Below are 20,441 nucleotides of genomic sequence, written 5' to 3' on the forward strand. Positions count from 1 at the left end.
CGTCAAATGGTAGAGTGGATTTTGGGAGTTTTTTTTCTTTCTTTTCATTAAAGAAAAGAAAAAACTTATCATTTAACCTTTTCGTAGTAATCCCACACAGGTAATCGTATTTTATTAAAGCTCACAAAAAATGTTGAAGGTATTCACTTTTTAAGTGTTGTTTTAAAACTGATGTTTAATTCAAAGATGTCATTCTTGAAGTTTTAATGTCAATTTCATACTTAATTACGGGACGTACTTTGTCAGTGGGATAACATTTTAACATTAAAGATTTATACATTTAAGTTATCAACATAAATGTAACAACAGTTAAATCATATGTAATTTGATTCAACATGTCCCTGCATTTATGGCACCAATAAAAACATAAATATTAGAAAAATGTCCATTTTAATTTATTGATTTTTTGTGGATTTAGTTTTTAAAAAATCCACTACCCTGTCAAATTCCTCTAGTCTGAAATAAAAAAGGTTTTTTTCAACTTTTATAATGTATTTACTTACATACGTAACTCTAATGTCTACACAAATTTTTAGGAAAAATGTGCAATGCTAATGTCCAAAAAGTATAAAAAATCGCGTCTAGACGTCTGATTGTCTACTTTTATGTCAAAATGGTTTACTTTCTCTGATGACAGGGATTGTATTTGGTAGGGGTAGGATCTGAGTAACCATTTTATTGGTGTAAGTTGAAAGGCATTTCTCGTTTCTAAAAATGTTGTAGTAATTATATTATGTACTGATGCTTTCTACATTTGCCTAATCTTATCTCATCCAATAACGTAATCTTGTCAAGCAAATGTTTGTTGCTGCTATTAGACAGCAATTATAAATGGCTTTTGATATCGTTGTATGCACGATTAAAAACATCGCAATAGTATGATACAAATTATATTTTCTGGATTGATAATAACAATATACAATAACATGAATAGAGGCAAAAATGACCACCATTACGCGCTAAATATTATAAGTATACAAAATAAGTTACACAAAATTTCGCGCTCATGAATTTTAAAAGCAACAGGAAGATATTAAGTCCAGATGAACAATTAAAGATACACATAAAAAAATTTAAAAAATTGTTAGTTACATTTGCGAAATCTTTCAATAACAAATATTATTTTAAAACAGAATCTTATTTATAAGACGTTATATTCTTAGTTTATTTTCAGTGTCCGGTAGATTTTACAAATCTTAAGTACTTGGACTTTTACTCAAAATAGATATAACCGATTTCGCAGTTTTTTTCGTGTCTCGTTAAAAACATAAATCACTCATTTGCTGTCTTACTTTGATGTAAAACTGTTATACAAAAATAACTATGTTGTGATCGAATGTCGCTCTGAATCTACGAAGTTAGTTAAGATTGCGATAGTAGATGCTTGTGGCTGCAGTGACTCCACCGAATTTTATATTTGCTGTTTTATATTGAGTTTGTGCAGAATTAACACCAATCAGCTGTATAATCAAATCCGTTAAAAAAGGCCTAAAAGAGAAGTAAATTTTCATTACGAGAAAAATAAGTTAAATTTTCGATGTTTCTTTTTTTTCCCTCTATCGACAAGATTGTAAAACCAACGGTCAAGTTTTTACCTGTTCTCCTTGAGACAGACCGCGCTTTTCTTTTGCTGGTGTAAGAACAGGATCCTCAGATGTGAATTCCGAGTCAAAATTACTTACGTCTTCCGCATGTTTCTTAAAAGAACAAATGAATCACTTTTTTCGTATCCAATAACCAGCGCATATCAGAAATCAAAGATTATAATTTGATTTTACGTCAATAACAGTCAAATGTAGCTTTTCATTTGACTGCTATTAAGGGACGCGTGCACACACAAAAGAAACATCAAGAAGAATCGTGTTCTTCTATAAACTTACCACTGTAGGTATAAATGGGGTTTTTAGCTTCCGTTGAACTAAGCTGTCCCATTTCATGTCCTGAAAATATAAAACGTAGAATTACACTATTACTTGTTTAATTTCAAACGTTTATCCAATTACTCTTGGACATATTTTTTAAAATAACTATCATTACCTTGTAAAATGGTTGCTTTTTAATATCTTCAGCATCTCTAATACTCGAGCCCAATCTTCTCTCCGGATTTTTGCGCAATAACTAAAAATGAACGTATGTTTAAAGAAAGAAACTCAAAAACAAAGACTTAAAATACTTATAATACTAACTAAAACAAGGTACCCTTCTCATTAGAGCAATAGAATCATTTGATAGGAATCTTGGGTATCTAACTTCATCGTTTACAATACTATCAAACACTTCTTCTTCGTCATCTCCCGGGAACGGACTCTAGAAAAGTGGAAAAAATTTTTTTAATAAAACGCTTTAATGGCGATAGGCAAGACTTTCCAAGACAGTATTCTGCTAAATAATTACCTCGCCTACTAACATTTCAAATATCAATACTCCTAAACCCCACCAATCCACTGCTCGAGTGTAAGATGTTTCAGTCAAAACCTGTACAAATTACAAACTCTTTTATAAAAAGTAAGTAAGCAAACCAGCAGCTATTGTATTTATGGCAGTAATAATTAAGAGGACAGATATGTGGTCAGTGAACTGTGAATATGAGAGAAGCAAAGTTCTTTGAGAAAAAATAAAAATATTTGATTCTAAGTAGCAAGCATTTATAGGCAGCTTGCTTTTTTGTATTAATAAAGAAAAACTGGACCTAAGAGAAATTATAGTTTTACTTAGGTCGTTAGAAAAGTTCGTAGAACTCCCCTCTAAAAAAAAAAAAAGAAGAGTTTTTTTTAATTTTGTTTTATCAAATGTTCAAAATAATGTCCATCGTTATCTATACAAAGTTGCATCCTTTCAAGCCATTTGTCAAACGTTTTTTTATACTCTTCTTTGGGTATACTTTGAAGTAGCTTCGTTATGCGAGTTTTTTGACTTTCGACGTCAGTATCGTCATCAAGATTTTTTTTTATCAAGTCGAATAGCCAATAATCGGATGGAGCTAAGTCTGGTGAGTATGGTGGGTGACGAAGTATTGTGATTCCAGCTTGGTTTAGACAATTTGTGACGGTTTCAGTCACATGGGGTCGAGCGTTATCATGGAGAAATTTGAAATTTTGAGTGCCTGTTTTAGGTCTTTGCTTATTTATTTCGCATATAAGAGGTTTCAAACAATTTTTTATATAATATTCGCTAGTAATGGTGTCTCCCTTTTCAACATAACCCAAATGAACAACACCTGTTGTTTTGAAGAAGATGTAGAACATGTTTTTCGGCTGAAACCTGTCGCATCTTACTATAGTTCTTGGACTTTCACCTTCACCGACCCAACTAGCGTTAGCCGACTTGTGTCCAACTTGTCTCAAATAAAACCACGACTCATCCCCTGTAATAATATCACATAGTCTCCATGGACCGTATCTGAAAAGAGCTAAATTTTCCTTACATGCCTCAACTCTATTCTTGCGATTTTGATCGGTTAACTCGTGGGGTATCCAACGTGATGTTAATTTTCTTTTTTTAAGTGCGTTGTGAATGATTTCGTTGATTGTAAAGCGATTAATCGATGTCAGGGCTTCAATTATACCATGTGTTGCATGAGGATTTTCTTCAATAATGGCTCGCACACGTTCAATATTCTCAGCTGTATACTTGGTTTGAGGGTGCCCTGAGCGAGGATCATCTTCGAGACTCTCTCTACCATCTTTAAATAAAGTAGCCCACTTGGCAACTGTACTATATTTTGGAGCTTGGTCACCATGAACTAAAACCAACTCATCGGTTATGGCTTGTGCTGAAACTCCAAGTAGAGCACGGGTTTTAATATATGCTCGATATTCAAATTTATCCATTTTTAAATTTTTTCTTGAAAACGTATATAGTAAAATTTAAATAACTTTTTTAATAAACATTCAAAATACTTCAACAAGTACTTAAAATGTTCATAATTAAACGCAGTTTAAAATGATATATAAATATTTAATTATTTCCTGTCTCATTGTATCTTTATAGATGAAGTTCTACGAACTTTCCTAACGACCTAAGTAAAATAAGCTTTTAAAGACTTTTTGCAAAGTGTTTCAAATAACTAAATATGGTTATATCTCTTACTGGTAAACATCTGATATGGACACATTCTTAATTACTATTGCAAAAATCAAAAACTGGTAATTTCCCTTAATACAAATACTACATTAAATAGGACATTTGAACTTCATGTTAAATAATTTAAAAACATAGATAACCCTGTCAGAAGAAAAGAAATGACAAAATTCTTTAGTTATATTAGGAGTTTTTGACTGCTATAAGAATGTTCTCTTCACAACAAAGTTATCTATAAGTGAAAAATAACATACTTTCACATAACTTTAAAACTTGAAGATTCTTAATGAGCATTAAGAACCAATCTTATTAGCTTCCATAACAGCTAGCAAGATGGATCTTTTTAATGTTGGTTTAGAGTTGGTATATTTATAACCTGTTTCAAAAATTCTATAAATTTACCAAACAATGAAAAAGAAAATTACTTAATTTTTAACTTATGTATAAATATATTTTTATTGCTAAAAGGTTTGGAAAATATACATACTTCAGGTGCTAAAAATTCTGGAGTGCCGCAAAATGTACCAGTTTTTTGACCAAAACCCATCCCTTCTTTACAAAGACCGAAATCAGCTATCTTAACATAGCCTTCAGCATCGAGTAATAAATTATCTAATTTTAAATCTCTATAAACAATATCATGTTCATGCAAATACTGCAGACCAAGAATAACACATCCTGAATAAAATATTGTTCGTGGTTCACTGAATACTTCTTCATGTATGTGCATCATTAAATCTCCTCCTGGTGCATATTCCATTACAAAACAAACATGATCCTAAAAAACAACCAGCAGAAGCAAATTTTAGTGACAGCAAGGTATAAATTATACAAATAAAAAGACTCATTTACTTGAAATATCATTTACCTTAGTTTGAAAGCATGCAAATAAGTTGACAAGAAATGGATGACGAACACTATTTGCAGTTTCAAAAATTCTTTTTTCTGACATCAAGCTAAATCAAGAATGTGTTTTACATTATGAAAATATAGGACAATAAAGTATAGGAAAGAAAAGGAAAAAAGATGAAAGACTAACCTATCAACTTCATCTCTTGATATAATATCACCTTTTTTAAGAGCTTTTATAGCAAATAATTCTTTTGTTGTTCTATATTCAGCTAATAAGACCTTCAAAAAACAAGTTAACATATAAACTTGAAAAACTAAATTATATATAACTACATAACTAGATGCATGTCAACTAGGTAAATTATTTTGAAAATTATTTAAAAAAAAAAAAAAAGTAGTAAACTTACTTTTCCAAAATGTCCACGACCAAGAACACTAATGCATCGAAAGTTTTCCATTGACATGATGGAGTGTTTGTTTTTACTGAAAAAAATTAATATTCAAGTTGTTTGTATAAATCAACTTTAATCTCAAAGATTTTAATTGAATTACACTAATTATACTATATACACTGAATTATGATAATTTTTAAAGTCAAATTTAATGTAGGTTATGATAAAGATTTGCTATTACAGATAGACAAATTTGCAAATTTAAAGTATATGTATTTAGATATAGAGCAGTAGGCAGCATTGGGAAAAAGAGTTTCCAGAGGTTCCATGAATCAGTTTGAAAAGTTACTTTTCTCTCTTGTAAGAATCAGTTTGAAAAGCAAGAATAAATATCAACAGAATAAACTACAATCCATCATTTCACTGATTTTTGGCATCATAATAGCAAAGTGTTAATTTTTTTTTTTTTAATTTACAAACACTTTCCCAGGTTTAATGTGCTTTTTGATGCAGTTTTAATGTTGAGTGTCAATAGTATTCAAAACATAAATGTAAATGCATTAAAACTTTACCCTTTAGGTTTATATGGTGAGAAATGAGAACTTAAAGTGACTTGCTTTTAGCATTTTACTAAAAATGTAACTACATAAATTGCATAAAACTGTTATTAGTGAATTTGCATGTATATTTTTACATATCTTTTCCTAAATAGTTTTCAAACTCAATTTAAATTTTTCAATATTTCTTTGTGATTAATTCAAAATTAAAGAGACATTTCTACACCTTATATGCACCTTATTCTTTGTACTAAAACCAAACCCTTTAAAAACTAACACAAAAATAAGAAAAAGATGACTCTCACCGCTGCACTGGAGGTGACCGACCAGCTGACTTTCTTCTGGAAGCTCGAATTTTTGTATCAAGCCTTGGTGATAACTGACCATTTGGAGGCACTACAGATATACAACTATCAACAACTATTTGTTCTGCTTGAGGTCTTTGTTCAATTGTAGGTGAAGTATAACTATTTGAAGTTGGCATTGGTCTACTTTCCTCTTTACAATTCTTAAATATAAATTTGAATTCTTTTTCTTTAAAACCTTTTAAATAGCTCCTGACAATTTAATGACAAAGATTAATTCTTTACTGAAAATCTTTGAGTCTGAAATTGTAATAGGATATTTCATTAGCTTAGGAAACAAAGAAACCATTTTTTACCTCAACTTTTTGATTCATTTTTTGCTGTTTAATTAAAACATCTTCAGAAGTATATTTTAAAGTGTCATTTACATCTAGTTGGTTAACTTCTTGATGTAATGAAAAGGACCCCTGCCGATATTGATTTGGAGAAGAACTAATTAATGTAGGTTCTGAAGTACTAAAAATTAAATAAAAGGTTATATTATCTTGTTGAGAAAGTACATAAATGAATCTAATTTTCTTACTTACCTTAAGCTATTGTTAGGGGTTAAAACAGTGGTTGTGTGGTTATTTGGGCTGAATGAAGATGTTGTCGGGGGCACTGCTCTCTTTAGTAACCTAGCCCAAGTAGCAATATTAGTATTCATTTCTCCTGCACGAAGGAAGTGTTTGCCTAAATTAAAATAGGAAAAGAATTTAAAATTAAATTGGAAAAGAATTTATACATAAAAAAACAATAACCAGTACTAGAAATTACAGATATTAAAAAAAAAAAAACATAACTCAATCCACTTCTACTAAAACATGCCACTTTCAATTTCCATTCGTTAAAAGAAATTATTTTGCTTTTAATACTACCTACCTTTTGCTTTAGGAAAAAGCTGTTTTTGTCTTTGTAACTTTGATCTTCGATTTACCATGGGATTGAAAAAGGTGACCTAATTTTTAAACAAATTTAATGCATTTTAACCATTGTTAAAAAATTTTTTTAAATGTTTGAAACTTTTTGAAACAGTTAAATTGGAAAAAAAAAAAACATTTACATTAATGTTAATTAGATTGCAATTTTTTTATTTGTATAAATACTTTCTCATAATATTTAAATGTTACCATTTGTAGGAGAATTTTAAAAATAATAAACCTATTGCTTTAGAAACTAAAATAATCCAAATTAGATTCTCACTTTTTAAAGAAAACTTTTAAACAAACCTACTTCCATAGTAAAGTTTGGAAACAGTTGGAATTTTTTTTATTTTAAAGTAAAATATTAATATTATCTTTTTTTTTGTGTTGTTTTTTGAGACAAAGATGTGGTGAAATATAAAAACAAAACACATTTTAAAAAATATTATGAACACTTAGATTTCCTAAAACATTTCGTAATTACAGCCTTGCATAATTTTAGCGTTCCATCTAATAATTTTTTTCAAATTCTGTGGTTTTACTTCATGAAGTGCTTCATGTAGATATCACCATAGCTGATGGTTTGTTTTTGGTTTGTAATCTTTGAGCTTTTAATCCAAATAATCCCACAAATTCCACGACTATCCCACGACTTGGCTCTATCAGAGACAAGTCACATAAAGCAAAATTTGTTTTCCCAATTTGTGATTGATTTTTACTCACCAAAAGATAATTAACAAAGAAAAGTTATTTACAAAATTTTTTGATGCTAGTGTATATTCATCCAAAGTCAAAAAATATTATTACTAAAAAAGTAAAAAATGATTTTTTTTCTTTCCCAAAGGGTGTTAATTTTTGCATCCTGGTTTTTCATTTTTGCATTCTTAGTTTTTATACTGTTTTCATGGACATATTGAACATAACCTTCTTAAAACCTAATTGTACAGTATTAAATGCAAATGATATGCTAAAGAGATCTTGAGGGAAAAGTATTGTAAAAGTATCTTAAGATCAAGAGTTTAAAAAACAATGTAAATATTTTATTAAAAATCCGTTTAGTTTCTCAAGTTATGATTATTCTAAAAATATCAAACATTCTTGAATAGGAGACTTTTTTCAATAACTATAATATTGCAACAGATATAAATCTATAAGAATCTATTTTTATTTATACCTTAGAATAAACCATTTTTTATTTTCTATTTAACAAAAATATAACTAGAGAAAAATATGTTATTTTTGAAAACAAAATTCAATAATACTTTCCTTTTTTTATGAAACCTTGTTAAGCAATATTTAAAACTCTTTGCACCTTCATTAACTATACATACTTTTTTTTCACACTCATTAACCTTTATCGTACGGATTAAATTTCAACTTGTTTATATATAATTACTAAAACACTAATTTCCACTTAAAAACAAAACTAAATCTTATAAAATGCTAAAATTTAACAAAAATATGTTGTAATTTTTTAAAATAAGTATAGTAAGCAACACAACATCAATACTTTTAATGACGCCATATGTTATCTTTTGTTAGGCTAAATATACCTGCAATGACGCCATATATCAGTTTTTGTACGATAAAGGTTAATATACATACCTTTTTTTTTGTGATAATTTAATTTTCAAGATAATTAGAACTCTTTAATGGAATGGTGTCTGCAAAATGGTTTTTATGTTGAACTTTTTTTTTTTGGTATGCAACTGGTTTAAAAAAGTAGCTATATTTAAATTTAATTTGAACTCAATGTTTACAAAAATACTTTTTGAACCATATTTTTGACTGCAATATACACCAAATTAAATAGTAATCAATTAAAAAGGCTACACAACATAAAATACCAACCAATTCTTCTTTTGTTAAATGAGTTTCCTTGACAATCTCAGGGAATTCATTTCGAAAAAGCTCAAAATAATAATCCGCAAGTTTTTCATCATTTAACTCAACCTCACAATCATCATTATCTTCTGGCAAATCTTTAACAGCTTCAAAATCAGAACTATCATTTAAGCTATCTTGCACAAAGTCATTATCACCATCATCTGATAAGCTGCTTTCATCAGAAACATTAGTTTTCATTAAACTTTTACGTGAAACAATTTTTGTTTTTAAAGTAAATGACTTTGACCGACTACGTGAAGATTGCAATTTAAAACTTTTCTGACGCACCTTGCGACGAGGCATTACTATTGCAATAGGTTTCTCTTCAGAATTTTTTTTTTCTGAAATTAGTTTATTATGACTTAAATTAAAAGCTATTGGCTTAGCAGTTTTGACAGCCCTGTGTGAAAGTGAAGTGCTAGGCAGCATGCTTGTCCTTCCAGATCCAATGACAGAATAAGGAATTAGTGAATTATGATGTTTAAAATTACAATCAGCAGAATTAGATCTTCTTTCATTTGATTTAGAAGTTTTTACAAAATTATTAACTACAGGCATTGGATATGCCAAAATCGATCTTTTAACTTCAAGTGGTTTCTGAATTGAGACAAAAACTCCTTGAGTAGATTTAGTAACATTGGGGGAAACAACTCTTTTAAATTCAGGGCATTCCTCAATACATCTTGCATGAATATATGCTTTATTGACAAACTTGGAATGAAGTGGACAATGTACAGTCCTATGATGCACTAGACTCTTTGTTTTTTCAGTATCACAGCCTGATGTAACAGAAGATTGGTTGGAAACATTTGAAGATTTAATAGCATTACTAACAAAAGGCCGTTTTTTAATTACAGGCTCTACCACAGATTTTGTTTTCAAGGTTTTGCTATCTTTCTTAATTAAGTATTTATCACGTAAACTCTTATCAAGTTCTGAAACATATGTTGCATGTCTTGTAGGTTTTCTACGAGATTTTGACTTTTTTAAAGTACAATTGCTTTTCTCCTTCTCTTCAATAACTGAATCTTCGCATGAAATGCTTTCACTAACATTATTTTTATTTTGGTATTTACCTCTTGGTCTGGCATTGTTTATTTCTGTACCTTTATTCAACTTATTTTGAGTGCTAAATGTTCTTGGTTTAGAAAGTGGAGCTTTAACATTTGTACTTTTATTATGATTGGTCATACTAATTGAACCAGAAAGCAAAGGACTATGCACAGTCTTTGTTTCCTTTTTATCAAATACAAGCTTAGCATTAAATTCTTGAGATGATCGTTCATGAAGTTTAACTTTATTAAATCTTAGATTTGAATTTAACAATTGAGAACTCACAGGGCTGGGTGACTTGCGTATATCTGTAGCTGGTAATTTTAAATTCCCATAAACCCTTTGCAATGGAAGTTGTTTATTAGTTCCTTTGAATCCCATATTTGATACCATGCTAGGCCTGTTTTGGAATGTTTTTGCTACTACATTTTTGGATACCTTTTCAGGAGAACAATTGAAAGTGGTATTATTAGCCATTAACTAATGCAGCTTTCATTACATTAAAATATTATATCCCCATGAGGCCTTTAAATGCAACTAAGCTTCACATTAAAATTCACCCAAACATCCACCATTCTTTGGAACCAAGCACTAAACCTAATGCCTCAAATAAAAAAAAAAAAAAATTTTTTCTCTTGATATTCTTATCATTAATATTTGCAATTATGCAGCAAGAGTTGTCTTGAGAGCAGCAGCATAAAGCTTCAATACTTTCTGTATATTAAACTTTTTATAACACTTTCTGTATATTAAACTACTCAGTGTTCAAAAACAGCAAATTTTTTTCCATCAAACACTTTTCAATGCTATTTTTTAACTCAAATAAGACATAAATAACAAAACAACATTTTCAAAAACATTGATATTATAATTCTGAATGAAAATTTCAATTTTTAATCTAAAGCATGTTGAATTATTTATTAGATTGTGTAGAGTGTGGTGAAAAAAGAAAAATGGGTTTTATGATACAATTAAGCTAGTTGATTGCTGTGAGTATTACATAACAATATATTGTGTACATAATATGCTTTGATAATTTATCAGGTTTACACTTTAGAGAATCAATAGACTAAATAGCTAAGCTATATAATAGAATAGCTTAACAATCTATTAAATGCCCAAAACCAAAAAACAAATTAAAATTTTAAAATTTTTTAAAGAACTATTATATTATGTATATATAACAAAACAATATATCTTAATCATATTATCATTAATTTATTATTACAATATATATATATATATATATATATATATATATATATATATATATATATATATATATATATATATATATATATATATATATATATATATATATATATATATATATATATATTACAAGTTATTGTTTACACAAATATTTAACCTGTTTAAGCAACTTAAAAGAGAATAAAATAAGAATAACTTGTAGAATGTTTTGTAAAGGGACACAAAGAAAAATATTAATAAAATAAAATATTTTATGTATAAATAACATACCACACATCTCAGTGTTCCAATAGGCTCAAGACTAAGGCATAACTCATGTCTTTGGTTATCTAGGAATTCAACTAACTTTAAGAATGTAATACCGCATAATGACCGATAATCTCTATAATAGACACCAATCTCCAGTTCTCTTGACTGTAAAAAAAAAAAAACAATAGATATTCTCTTAACAAACCAAATTCAAAACTAGAGATTTTTCTGAAAAAATTTGACAAAACTGGTACTAACAGGCAGTATTTTAAAAATAAATAAATTACTATGAAAAACTCAACCTTTTCTAAGGGGATATTAAAGGTCTCATTCCAACAATGAACAGCAATAGGTTTCCATTTGGACTGACCAACACCAACATTGTCTAGTTTTAAGACTGCACTAATTTCGCCTAAGGTAACAATGTTAGTACCATATACTGCCAAACATAAGCTGCATTTTTGAGCCTAATTTTTAAAGGGAAAAACCTTGACTTATACTAGGGATCTACAAAAAAAAACTGTAATGAAGTTGCATATTTAAAAAGTGAGCTTATAAATATATTTTACAGAAAGAAAATAACTAAAAATGTAGAAATTAAGATGTTTTTTAAAAATCTGTGATATGATATAAAGTTGCTGTTTGCATATGGATAACATCTAATTCTAAAATCTTATTTCATTTTGATGAGGCTTTTAAACTAAACTTGGGCTTAAAATATTATGAATAGGAATTATAGTTAACATATGCTCGTTTTGTTTATATTGATTAGTGATCCATACTTTTAAGCAGAACTATTTGTGGATTAATTTGTAATTTAAAAAATGGTAAAAGAAAAGGACTCATATTCTTAACAAGTATTGGCAGTTTAAAATATCTTATAACATTTTAACCTAATGTATCATTATCATGCTGTGATCTTCTCTTGCCATTGAATTATTTATAATGAATAGTAAACTTTCATTGATCTTATATTTCATTTAGTGACTTATTCTCCTTAATATCTAGTACTAACAGTATTTTTAATGGGAAAGTATTTAAAAGGAAGAATGAAAAAAAAAAAAAAGGATTTCTTACCAACAGAAGTGTCGTCAAGGATTTGCTTACTCGAATGATATACACTGCTGCTCACACGCTTACTCAACCTAAACTTAGTATCAGGACTAGCAACAGTATTGCTTAATTTACGGGGGTCACGATTAGGTACCTGCACTAACAACCCTTCAGCTCCTAAAACAGTTACCTAACAAAAAACATATTAATAAAACTAAAACAAACATATCAATGAAACTAAAACAAACATATCATACAACCATGAAAAGTTAAGAAAAACTAACTTTAAAATAATTTTTTTAACACATTTATTTTTTATGAAATGAAATAGTTATTAAAAATAACTAAATTAGTTGAAACTGTTTCATAAGAGGTGCTTCAAATTATATATTGAACTTTGTTTAAAAATGTCTTTTGGAAAGACATTTGAATGAATAGTAGTCAGTCATAGATTTATTTCAATATTTCATAGAAAGCAAGAACAGTATACCTCTAATGTTCCTGTTAAACCAGCAATTTTTGAACGCTTACTAGAAGAAGAAGGCAGAATTTTTTCATTGAAAATTCCCACTTGTGCTGCAGCAGGATTAATTTCAGCCATTCTTCTCTCTAGAGACATGTGTAAAAGATCCAATTTATTTGTAGCTTCAACCAATGTCTTTTCTGTCTAAATACAGTATGTAAAGGTAAATAATTTGAGATTTACATTTGCATTTTACTTTTATTAAAAAAAAAGCAAAAAAATATCTTCACTGCTTATTTGGTATAATTTTCATGAACAATAAACTGTGCAGCAAAGATAACAAGTTATCAAATAATTTGTTACATCTCAGAATCTTTTTCTTAATTTATTTTCAACTTGCATAGTTAAGCTGTTTGTTTAAAAACGTCTATCTATTACTATTCTTACATTTTGTAGAAAAAACAACTATTAAATAACAGCATATTGTTGACTTACTTCATGTATTCCTTTTTTTTCTTGGGCCATTAAAAAATGTTTTAACATGTTTCTTGCTCCTTCTGCAACCCTAGTTTCAATGTCTATATGATGCCTGATATCATCAACACGCTGCTCTAAGTCTTTGCCATGAATACGGACATTAGTCTCAGTAGAATCAATATTAAGAGCTTCATTTTTTTTTGTATCAAGGTATTGTTTTTCTCTTAAAATATTCATTTTTATAGCATCTATTTTTATTTTTGAGTCTTCATTAATTTGTTCTGCATCTGCTAAGAGTTTTTTACTTTTGTCACCAGTAATTAACATTCCCAACATATTCTCTGCACCTTCCTTTACTTTAATTTCAATAGCAAGCTGTTTTTCCAAAGACGCCAGTCTGCTATCCATAGCAAACTCATCTTTATATTCGATATGAACATCCATTGATGGATCATCTGAAAATATCAACAAAATTTTTTATATAAAGTAACTTGAAATACAAAAATTTAAATATACTCATAAGGATTGTTACATTATTTAAATTTAATTATTACGCTGGGTGTAATAATTGAGTTTTAATTACTCACATATAATAATTGGAAACGAGTGTGTATAATTGATGAGCTTTTAGACCTTATGAAAGTCTAATAGCATATCAATTATACTTATCACCCATTAAAGTTTAGATATATAACCTCTTAGATATCATACATCTTTAATACCTTGCATGCATGCAGAACTTTTTTAGTTATAAATCTAATGACAAATAAATGTATTTTCATAAAATAAAAAAATAAGGTTTTATTTCACTTCATTGCGTTTATAAAGCTACATTTATATACTTTCTTTACATCAAAACAAATTGCTTTTGTTTTTAAGTTAATTATAGCATCATTTTTTATTGCTATTATAAAATTAAAAAAAAAAAAATTCAGAAAAATAATTGATTTATTGATTAAATTTTTTTCCATGTATCTAAATAAATAATAGTTAACAATCTTAACTGGAAGCGAAAACTAGAATGAGTAAGGTTTTTTGATGTTTTTTTTTTTTAATATAGATTAACAGGTAAATATTCTTAGTAGAGAAGCTTGCCAGGCTAGATCATCATAAAACAGTTTGTCTTTTACCAAGGGTAAACCACAAAACATTCACAGATTTATTACTAACGGTTCTAATTCTAATACCTATTTATAAGGTAAATAACTTTGGTACAATTTCAAAAACTACCAAAGTCTTCTTGTAAACTCAGAGTACTATAAATGATTTGAAATACAGGCATTATTTAACCTTTTAATTTAAGCTATTGACTAACAGTTTAAAACAAAGTTTACTAAGAAGAAGAGTCACTCATTGAAGTGCCGGTTTGACTTCAAGTAAAGACAAAAATTAAACTATATATAACAAAGAGTACAAAAAATTTAGTGAAAATATATGTAAATTAGTTAACAAATTCATCTGAAAATGGTATCATTAATGCTCCTTAATATTGGCATCATCAATATTCTATCATTAATATTCCTAATACTATATACAAATTTCTAAATGTTACATTATTTCTTACCACAAACAACATCCTCTGAAATTTGGGCATTTAAATCTTGTAAATGTTCATGCAGTTCAGACAACTTTTGGGATGACATTTTTATTGCTTGCTGGCATTGTGCTAATGTTTTTTTGTCTGTAGATACTTTTCTAAGATTTTCTGCTCCTTCCTTTATTTTCAGCTCCCTTCTAATTTCCAGCTTAATACTTTCTTTTAACTGTTCAATATGAATGTTTCCTTTCTCAATTCGATTTGTATTAGACATTATTAAACTGCGAAAGAGATCGATTTTATCTTCTGACACGCTTCCAGGAAAGTAGTTGGATTTAAAAAAAGTAGGTGGAAGAGTTCTTCTGCGTTGTTTCTTGTTGACACTTGAAATCTGCAGAAACAAAACTAAAATGATTATCTAAAGTAAAAGCTGACACGGTCCATTCCATTGCCGGTAAATCAGAATAAATAATTCAGGACTTTGAAACATCGCTATATTAAGTTGTTAAGTAAAATTATGAAAATATTCGCACTTATTACAGCCCAATATATTGGCTGGATTGAAATTCTATCAGTAGCCCTGATGCTTTAACCACTCAGATTATCGGGATATTAAGAAAAGGCACGAAGTAGCTAAAATCAATAATTCAAACAATAAAGCGCGTAGTCCAATTGCAATAGTTTAATAATAAAAATCTTAAATATAAGCTATAAACAGCGTAATAAAGAAAGGTTTGAGTATGTCATATTATTTGTGTTTTAAGATATTCTTTCTGAGACCTTTTGAAAGTATTAGTTTATAGTTGAATAAAACATTCGACAATTTCTTTAAATACAAATAACTTAAAAAATATCCCTTAAAAATCTCTTACTGCATTTGACTCGCTGTAGTTCATCATTTTAAATACTAATTTCTTGAAACCATAATCACTATACTTCATTGGAGTTTCACGACACCTGCCCTTCTACAACGATCGCAAAACAAACAATTTCAGTGTAACGGCACACAAACTCTTTTTTAGTTCAATCGATTGCAACATAGCTTTATTTCAATATTATTTTTTGTCCCCGAAAATGTTGTTTAGGATAAAAAGTTTTCCGCTTGCAATAAACTTGATGTAAATAAAAAGGAAAAAGAGGTTAGTATAATTACTTCAAACAAATTTCCATTTTAGAAGAAAAGAAAAATTTTGTTTTATTTAAATTATGTAAGAAATAAAGTGTTGCTTGTCGATTCATACTTAGCTCCATAAACTGATATTCCATATTCAAAACAATAATCACACAACATTTTACAAGTTTATATGTATAAATACATGTCAATATATATTTAAATATATATACTTTATTTCTTTCGAATGTAAAATTTCCCTGCTTCCGAAAAGATATCTCTTTTTACGAAATAATAAACATTACGACGATTTGTTTAATTCATCAAAGCTTATGTAGTAATTGGTCTTTTAGATGAATTTTGTAAGCAAAAACGTTCTGCTAAACGGCTTAATCTTTGAAGATGAGAGTTTTTAATCCATGAGCTTCTACACTTTCGTAAATCATAGAAGATCACAGTGGTACTGCAATGTACATATTTACTTTGTGAAATTTATGCAACTGTATAAATTATAATTATGCGTGCAATAGTTAAAACGGTTACATACAAAAACTGTAAGCTCATTTTTCCCTAAGCTCATAATGAAGTTAAACAAAAAACAATTGCGTCTTCGTGTTGACAGATTCAAACTTTTATTAATAAAAAAAGTACAGTGCCACAATAAGACTGTATATTCGCGATGTAATCTTTCACAGTGTAATCTTACCTTTAGGGTTGCGAATTCTTTCATTTTGCAGAAAGATTATCGTGTAATATATGTATTTTAAAAAGATATACAGAACTTTTCGATTAACTTTTATTTTATAAATGCAGGTGTAAGCCAAGCAGATTAATTACACTCTCATTCTTTAAATGAAGAATTTGAACTACTGACTGTTAATCCGATGATTTAGCTATGAAAATGGATTAACACGTTGTCTATACGCGTTACATTTCTTTTATAATCGAAAGATTTTTCTTTTTCCTATAAGATTTTGTTGTTACTGATGGTAACAATGAGTAACGATGCATTTGAAAAAAATAGGAATACTTAAAATACTTTTTACATAAATTAGTTCAAGTAAGGATTAACCTCCTCCGTCGCTCATAATGTTGATAATAATTATAGTTGATGTGGTTTAATGCTCCCTGAAGGGCAGACTAGTTTATCAACATCATCGCGTATAAACTAAAAAAAAATTATAATAGAAATAACTATTAAAAAATTAAGTGCAATTCAAAATGTTAAATACGATTATTTAAAATACAGCTCGGCGTTGGGACATGGATATCGAATAATTTGGGATTATCAGATAGAAACTTTCGGAATTTCCGATCATTGGTATCGAACTTTCGGATATTCGATATCCATTTTCTCAAACTGTGTCTGTGGTCTGTCACAATATTTCTAGCTCATCTAAAAGCCTTTTTAAGACACCGCTAGATATAAGTACACAATAAACTTGCCTCATTTATTCATTCAGAATTGATAAGCTCTTGTTTGTGTGGTCTTTACACAATTGTATTACATTAAGCTAGAAAGAAAACGGAATATTTAAACAGTCGCACAGTGGGGCGAAACTGTAAATCTTCTTTTTTCTTTCTGGTAAATGTTTTCTGAAATCTTTAACACCTTTATTGCGACTCCCCTGGGCCTCCGTATGTGTGTATGTATGTATGTATGTATGTATGTATGTATGTATGTATGTATGTATGTATGTATGTATGTATGTATGTATGTATGTATGTATGTATGTATGTATGTATGTATGTATGTATGTATGTATGTATGTATGTATGTATGTATGTATGTATGTATGTATGTATGTATGTATGTATGTATGTATGTATGTATGTATGTATGTATGTATGTATGTATGTATGTATGTATGTATGTATGTATGTATGTATGTATGTATGTATGTATGTATGTATGTATGTATGTATGTATGTATGTATGTATGTATGTATGTATGTATGTATGTATGTATGTATGTATGTATGTATGTATGTATGTATGTATGTATGTATATATGTATGTATGTATGTATGTATGTATGTATGTATGTATTTATGTATGTATGTATGTATGTATGTATGTATGTATGTATGTATGTATGTATGTATGTATGTATGTATGTATGTATGTATGTATGTATGTATGTATGTATGTATGTATGTATCTATGTGTGTGGGTAATTCAAAAAAATTTGTACTTTGGTACTTCGATGCATTTAAACTTTGATCAATTGTTTGTTTTTTTTTCATACATTGGATAAATATTCTCCTTTAAAACTAATGTTAACAAAGTACATAAACAAAAATTTCAGAAATATCCGAATTTTCTAGAAATAATAAATATCATACAATGCTCTTGCTCAATGTAACTTTCAGCTTGTCTAGGCGTATGCTTAATGAATTTCAAAAACTGGTGGAAATGATGAAGTTGTTAAAAAGACATTGCTGTTGGGTATGTTTTAAAACTATAATTAAAAAAATGAATAAATAGTGTTTGCTTTTTTTACAGGGATATATAGCCTTTATTACAGGGAACAGCATTTGTGCTGAAATATGCGGCACGTTCCGATAGTTTCCAAATAATACATAAAAATCTGAGATCCTGACATTTTCGAAAGGTTTTGACATTTTCAAAAAATTAAATCGATATTTTTTCAGAATTTTCGAATTGGAAATTCCTATCTTTTTGAATAAGTCAAAAAATTTTGGTTTCAAAAGTTTGGGAAAATTATGATCTTTGAACATAATAACCAAATTCCTAAGTTTAATCCAAAAGAATTGTATTTGTGGGGAGGGGGAGCTTTCCCAATATCAACAGTAGTTTTTTACTTTTTTGGAAATATCGCATATGTGCATTGTGCACTAAAAGTGTTCATCGCTGGGGACATTAAAAAATCACGATGAGAAAATACGAATTTTTTATCGTATCTGCAACAAGTGAAACTTTCTTCATTCGTCGATATTTGCGATTTCAACGTAGCCCTAAAATAAAAATATGCTACACTATTCCCTCCCCCCCCCCCCACCCCTTGAAACAGAAAACCTTTTTTCAAAAAATAAATAAATAGATGAGCCAGATTTTAAAGCAAGGCATTTTTACAATTTAACAAAACTCTTAAATATCATTGTAATAATGTTAATTTTAACATATAACAAAATGATGTTTGTACAAGAAATTAAATTCAATTTTAGTACGAAAAACAGGAATGTAAAGCTTGTTGCTTTACATTCCTTTTTTTCGTACTAAAATTAAATTTAATTTCGGAAAACAAAGGGAAAAATCAAACTTCTACAAAATAAACTTAAAATAAATAGTAATCGATGACGTAACCCTTTTTAAAAAATTATCTTTAAGTCATGTGTTGTTATTGATTCAATTAGTTTATTTGATTTCCCTGGTGGGATCAAGTTCTCAACTTTATATTTTAAATCTACTATATTCTTTTTTTAAATTGTTGGAACAGTTGAATGGTACTTCTTAAAGTCCCTTGTTATCGATTTAGATCATCAAGCTTATTCCGTAGGTTTTTGATAAGGTCTCAGTTGATTAAGCAGGCCACTGAAACAAATTGAATACTTGGTCTATAAAGACAGCCTTAATTGATTTGATTGTTTGTTAGGGATAATGATCGTGTAGATAATTCCATTTCAAAGGCACAATGTCATTTACTATTGCTTTGCCTCTGAGTGATTGTTTCGTCCTAAGTTAAAAAGACTAAAAAAAAACAATGAGAGAGTAAAAATATGGCGCAAATGATGAATTGTTTTGATGAATTGCAAGCTACAGAAATGAAAAAAAAAAAAAATAAAAATAAAAAAAATCTTTTTGTAGCATGAAACACAAAAAGTCCACAACAACCCGTCTTCTTAACCGCATCCGTGAATACATTAAGCTGCAACCCACCAACGATTTCTTTTGAATTGGCGAAATGATCTTTTTCCTAGTGCAAAACGATGTTGTGATCTGCACAGCGTATTTTTTGGATGTTTCTCCTTTATATTCAATATTTATAGTTCCACGTGAATACCAAGAAATTAAATGTTTTCTAGTGAGGTCTGCTTGGAAGCCTCTATGCTTATACGCATCAATAACTCATTCACAAAATGCATTGCTATATTCAATTCTTGCTGTTTAAATTTTATTTTCAGATTTAAATTTGTAATTAGAAATCTTGAGAGATTGAAAAAAGTATACAGATTTTTTAAATATTACCCAACAAACCCATTTTAAGTTTTATAAAAATGCACATAAAT

The 20,441-nt window shown here is 28.6% G+C and overlaps 1 protein-coding gene across 5 annotated transcripts; it reads right to left on the reverse strand.

Annotated features, from left to right (window-relative positions):
• Positions 1 to 874: 874 nt before the first annotated feature.
• LOC145180911 (serine/threonine-protein kinase N2-like) lies at positions 875 to 16,761 on the reverse strand. Of its 5 annotated transcripts, none has more exons than XM_090099578.1 (22): positions 16,424 to 16,761; positions 15,952 to 16,044; positions 15,107 to 15,470; positions 13,561 to 13,997; positions 13,093 to 13,269; positions 12,627 to 12,792; positions 11,852 to 11,961; positions 11,571 to 11,714; positions 7,108 to 7,183; positions 6,774 to 6,918; positions 6,543 to 6,702; positions 6,187 to 6,389; positions 5,340 to 5,415; positions 5,120 to 5,211; positions 4,949 to 5,036; positions 4,568 to 4,858; positions 2,395 to 2,475; positions 2,200 to 2,307; positions 2,038 to 2,118; positions 1,881 to 1,940; positions 1,596 to 1,697; positions 875 to 1,488 (listed from the first exon to the last, which is right to left on the reverse strand). In XM_090099578.1, the coding sequence occupies exons 2-22, from the start codon at positions 16,018 to 16,020 to the stop codon at positions 1,447 to 1,449; spliced, it is 3,072 nt and encodes a 1,023-aa protein (XP_089955704.1). In that variant the 5' UTR covers positions 16,021 to 16,044; positions 16,424 to 16,761; the 3' UTR covers positions 875 to 1,446. The 5 variants fall into 5 exon arrangements, with proteins under 5 accessions (XP_089955704.1, XP_089955705.1, XP_089955706.1 ...); XM_090099579.1 differs by having other exon boundaries at positions 15,107 to 15,712; positions 16,424 to 16,516; XM_090099580.1 differs by lacking the exon at positions 16,424 to 16,761 and adding an exon at positions 15,613 to 15,712 and having other exon boundaries at positions 15,952 to 16,047.
• Between the last annotated feature and the right edge of the window lie 3,680 nt (positions 16,762 to 20,441).

This window comes from Hydra viridissima, unplaced genomic scaffold (assembly GCF_058129835.1).
Source record: "Hydra viridissima isolate aposymbiotic clone 2 unplaced genomic scaffold, HvirCarnegie_v1 scaffold_10, whole genome shotgun sequence".
NCBI lineage: Eukaryota > Metazoa > Cnidaria > Hydrozoa > Anthoathecata > Hydridae > Hydra > Hydra viridissima.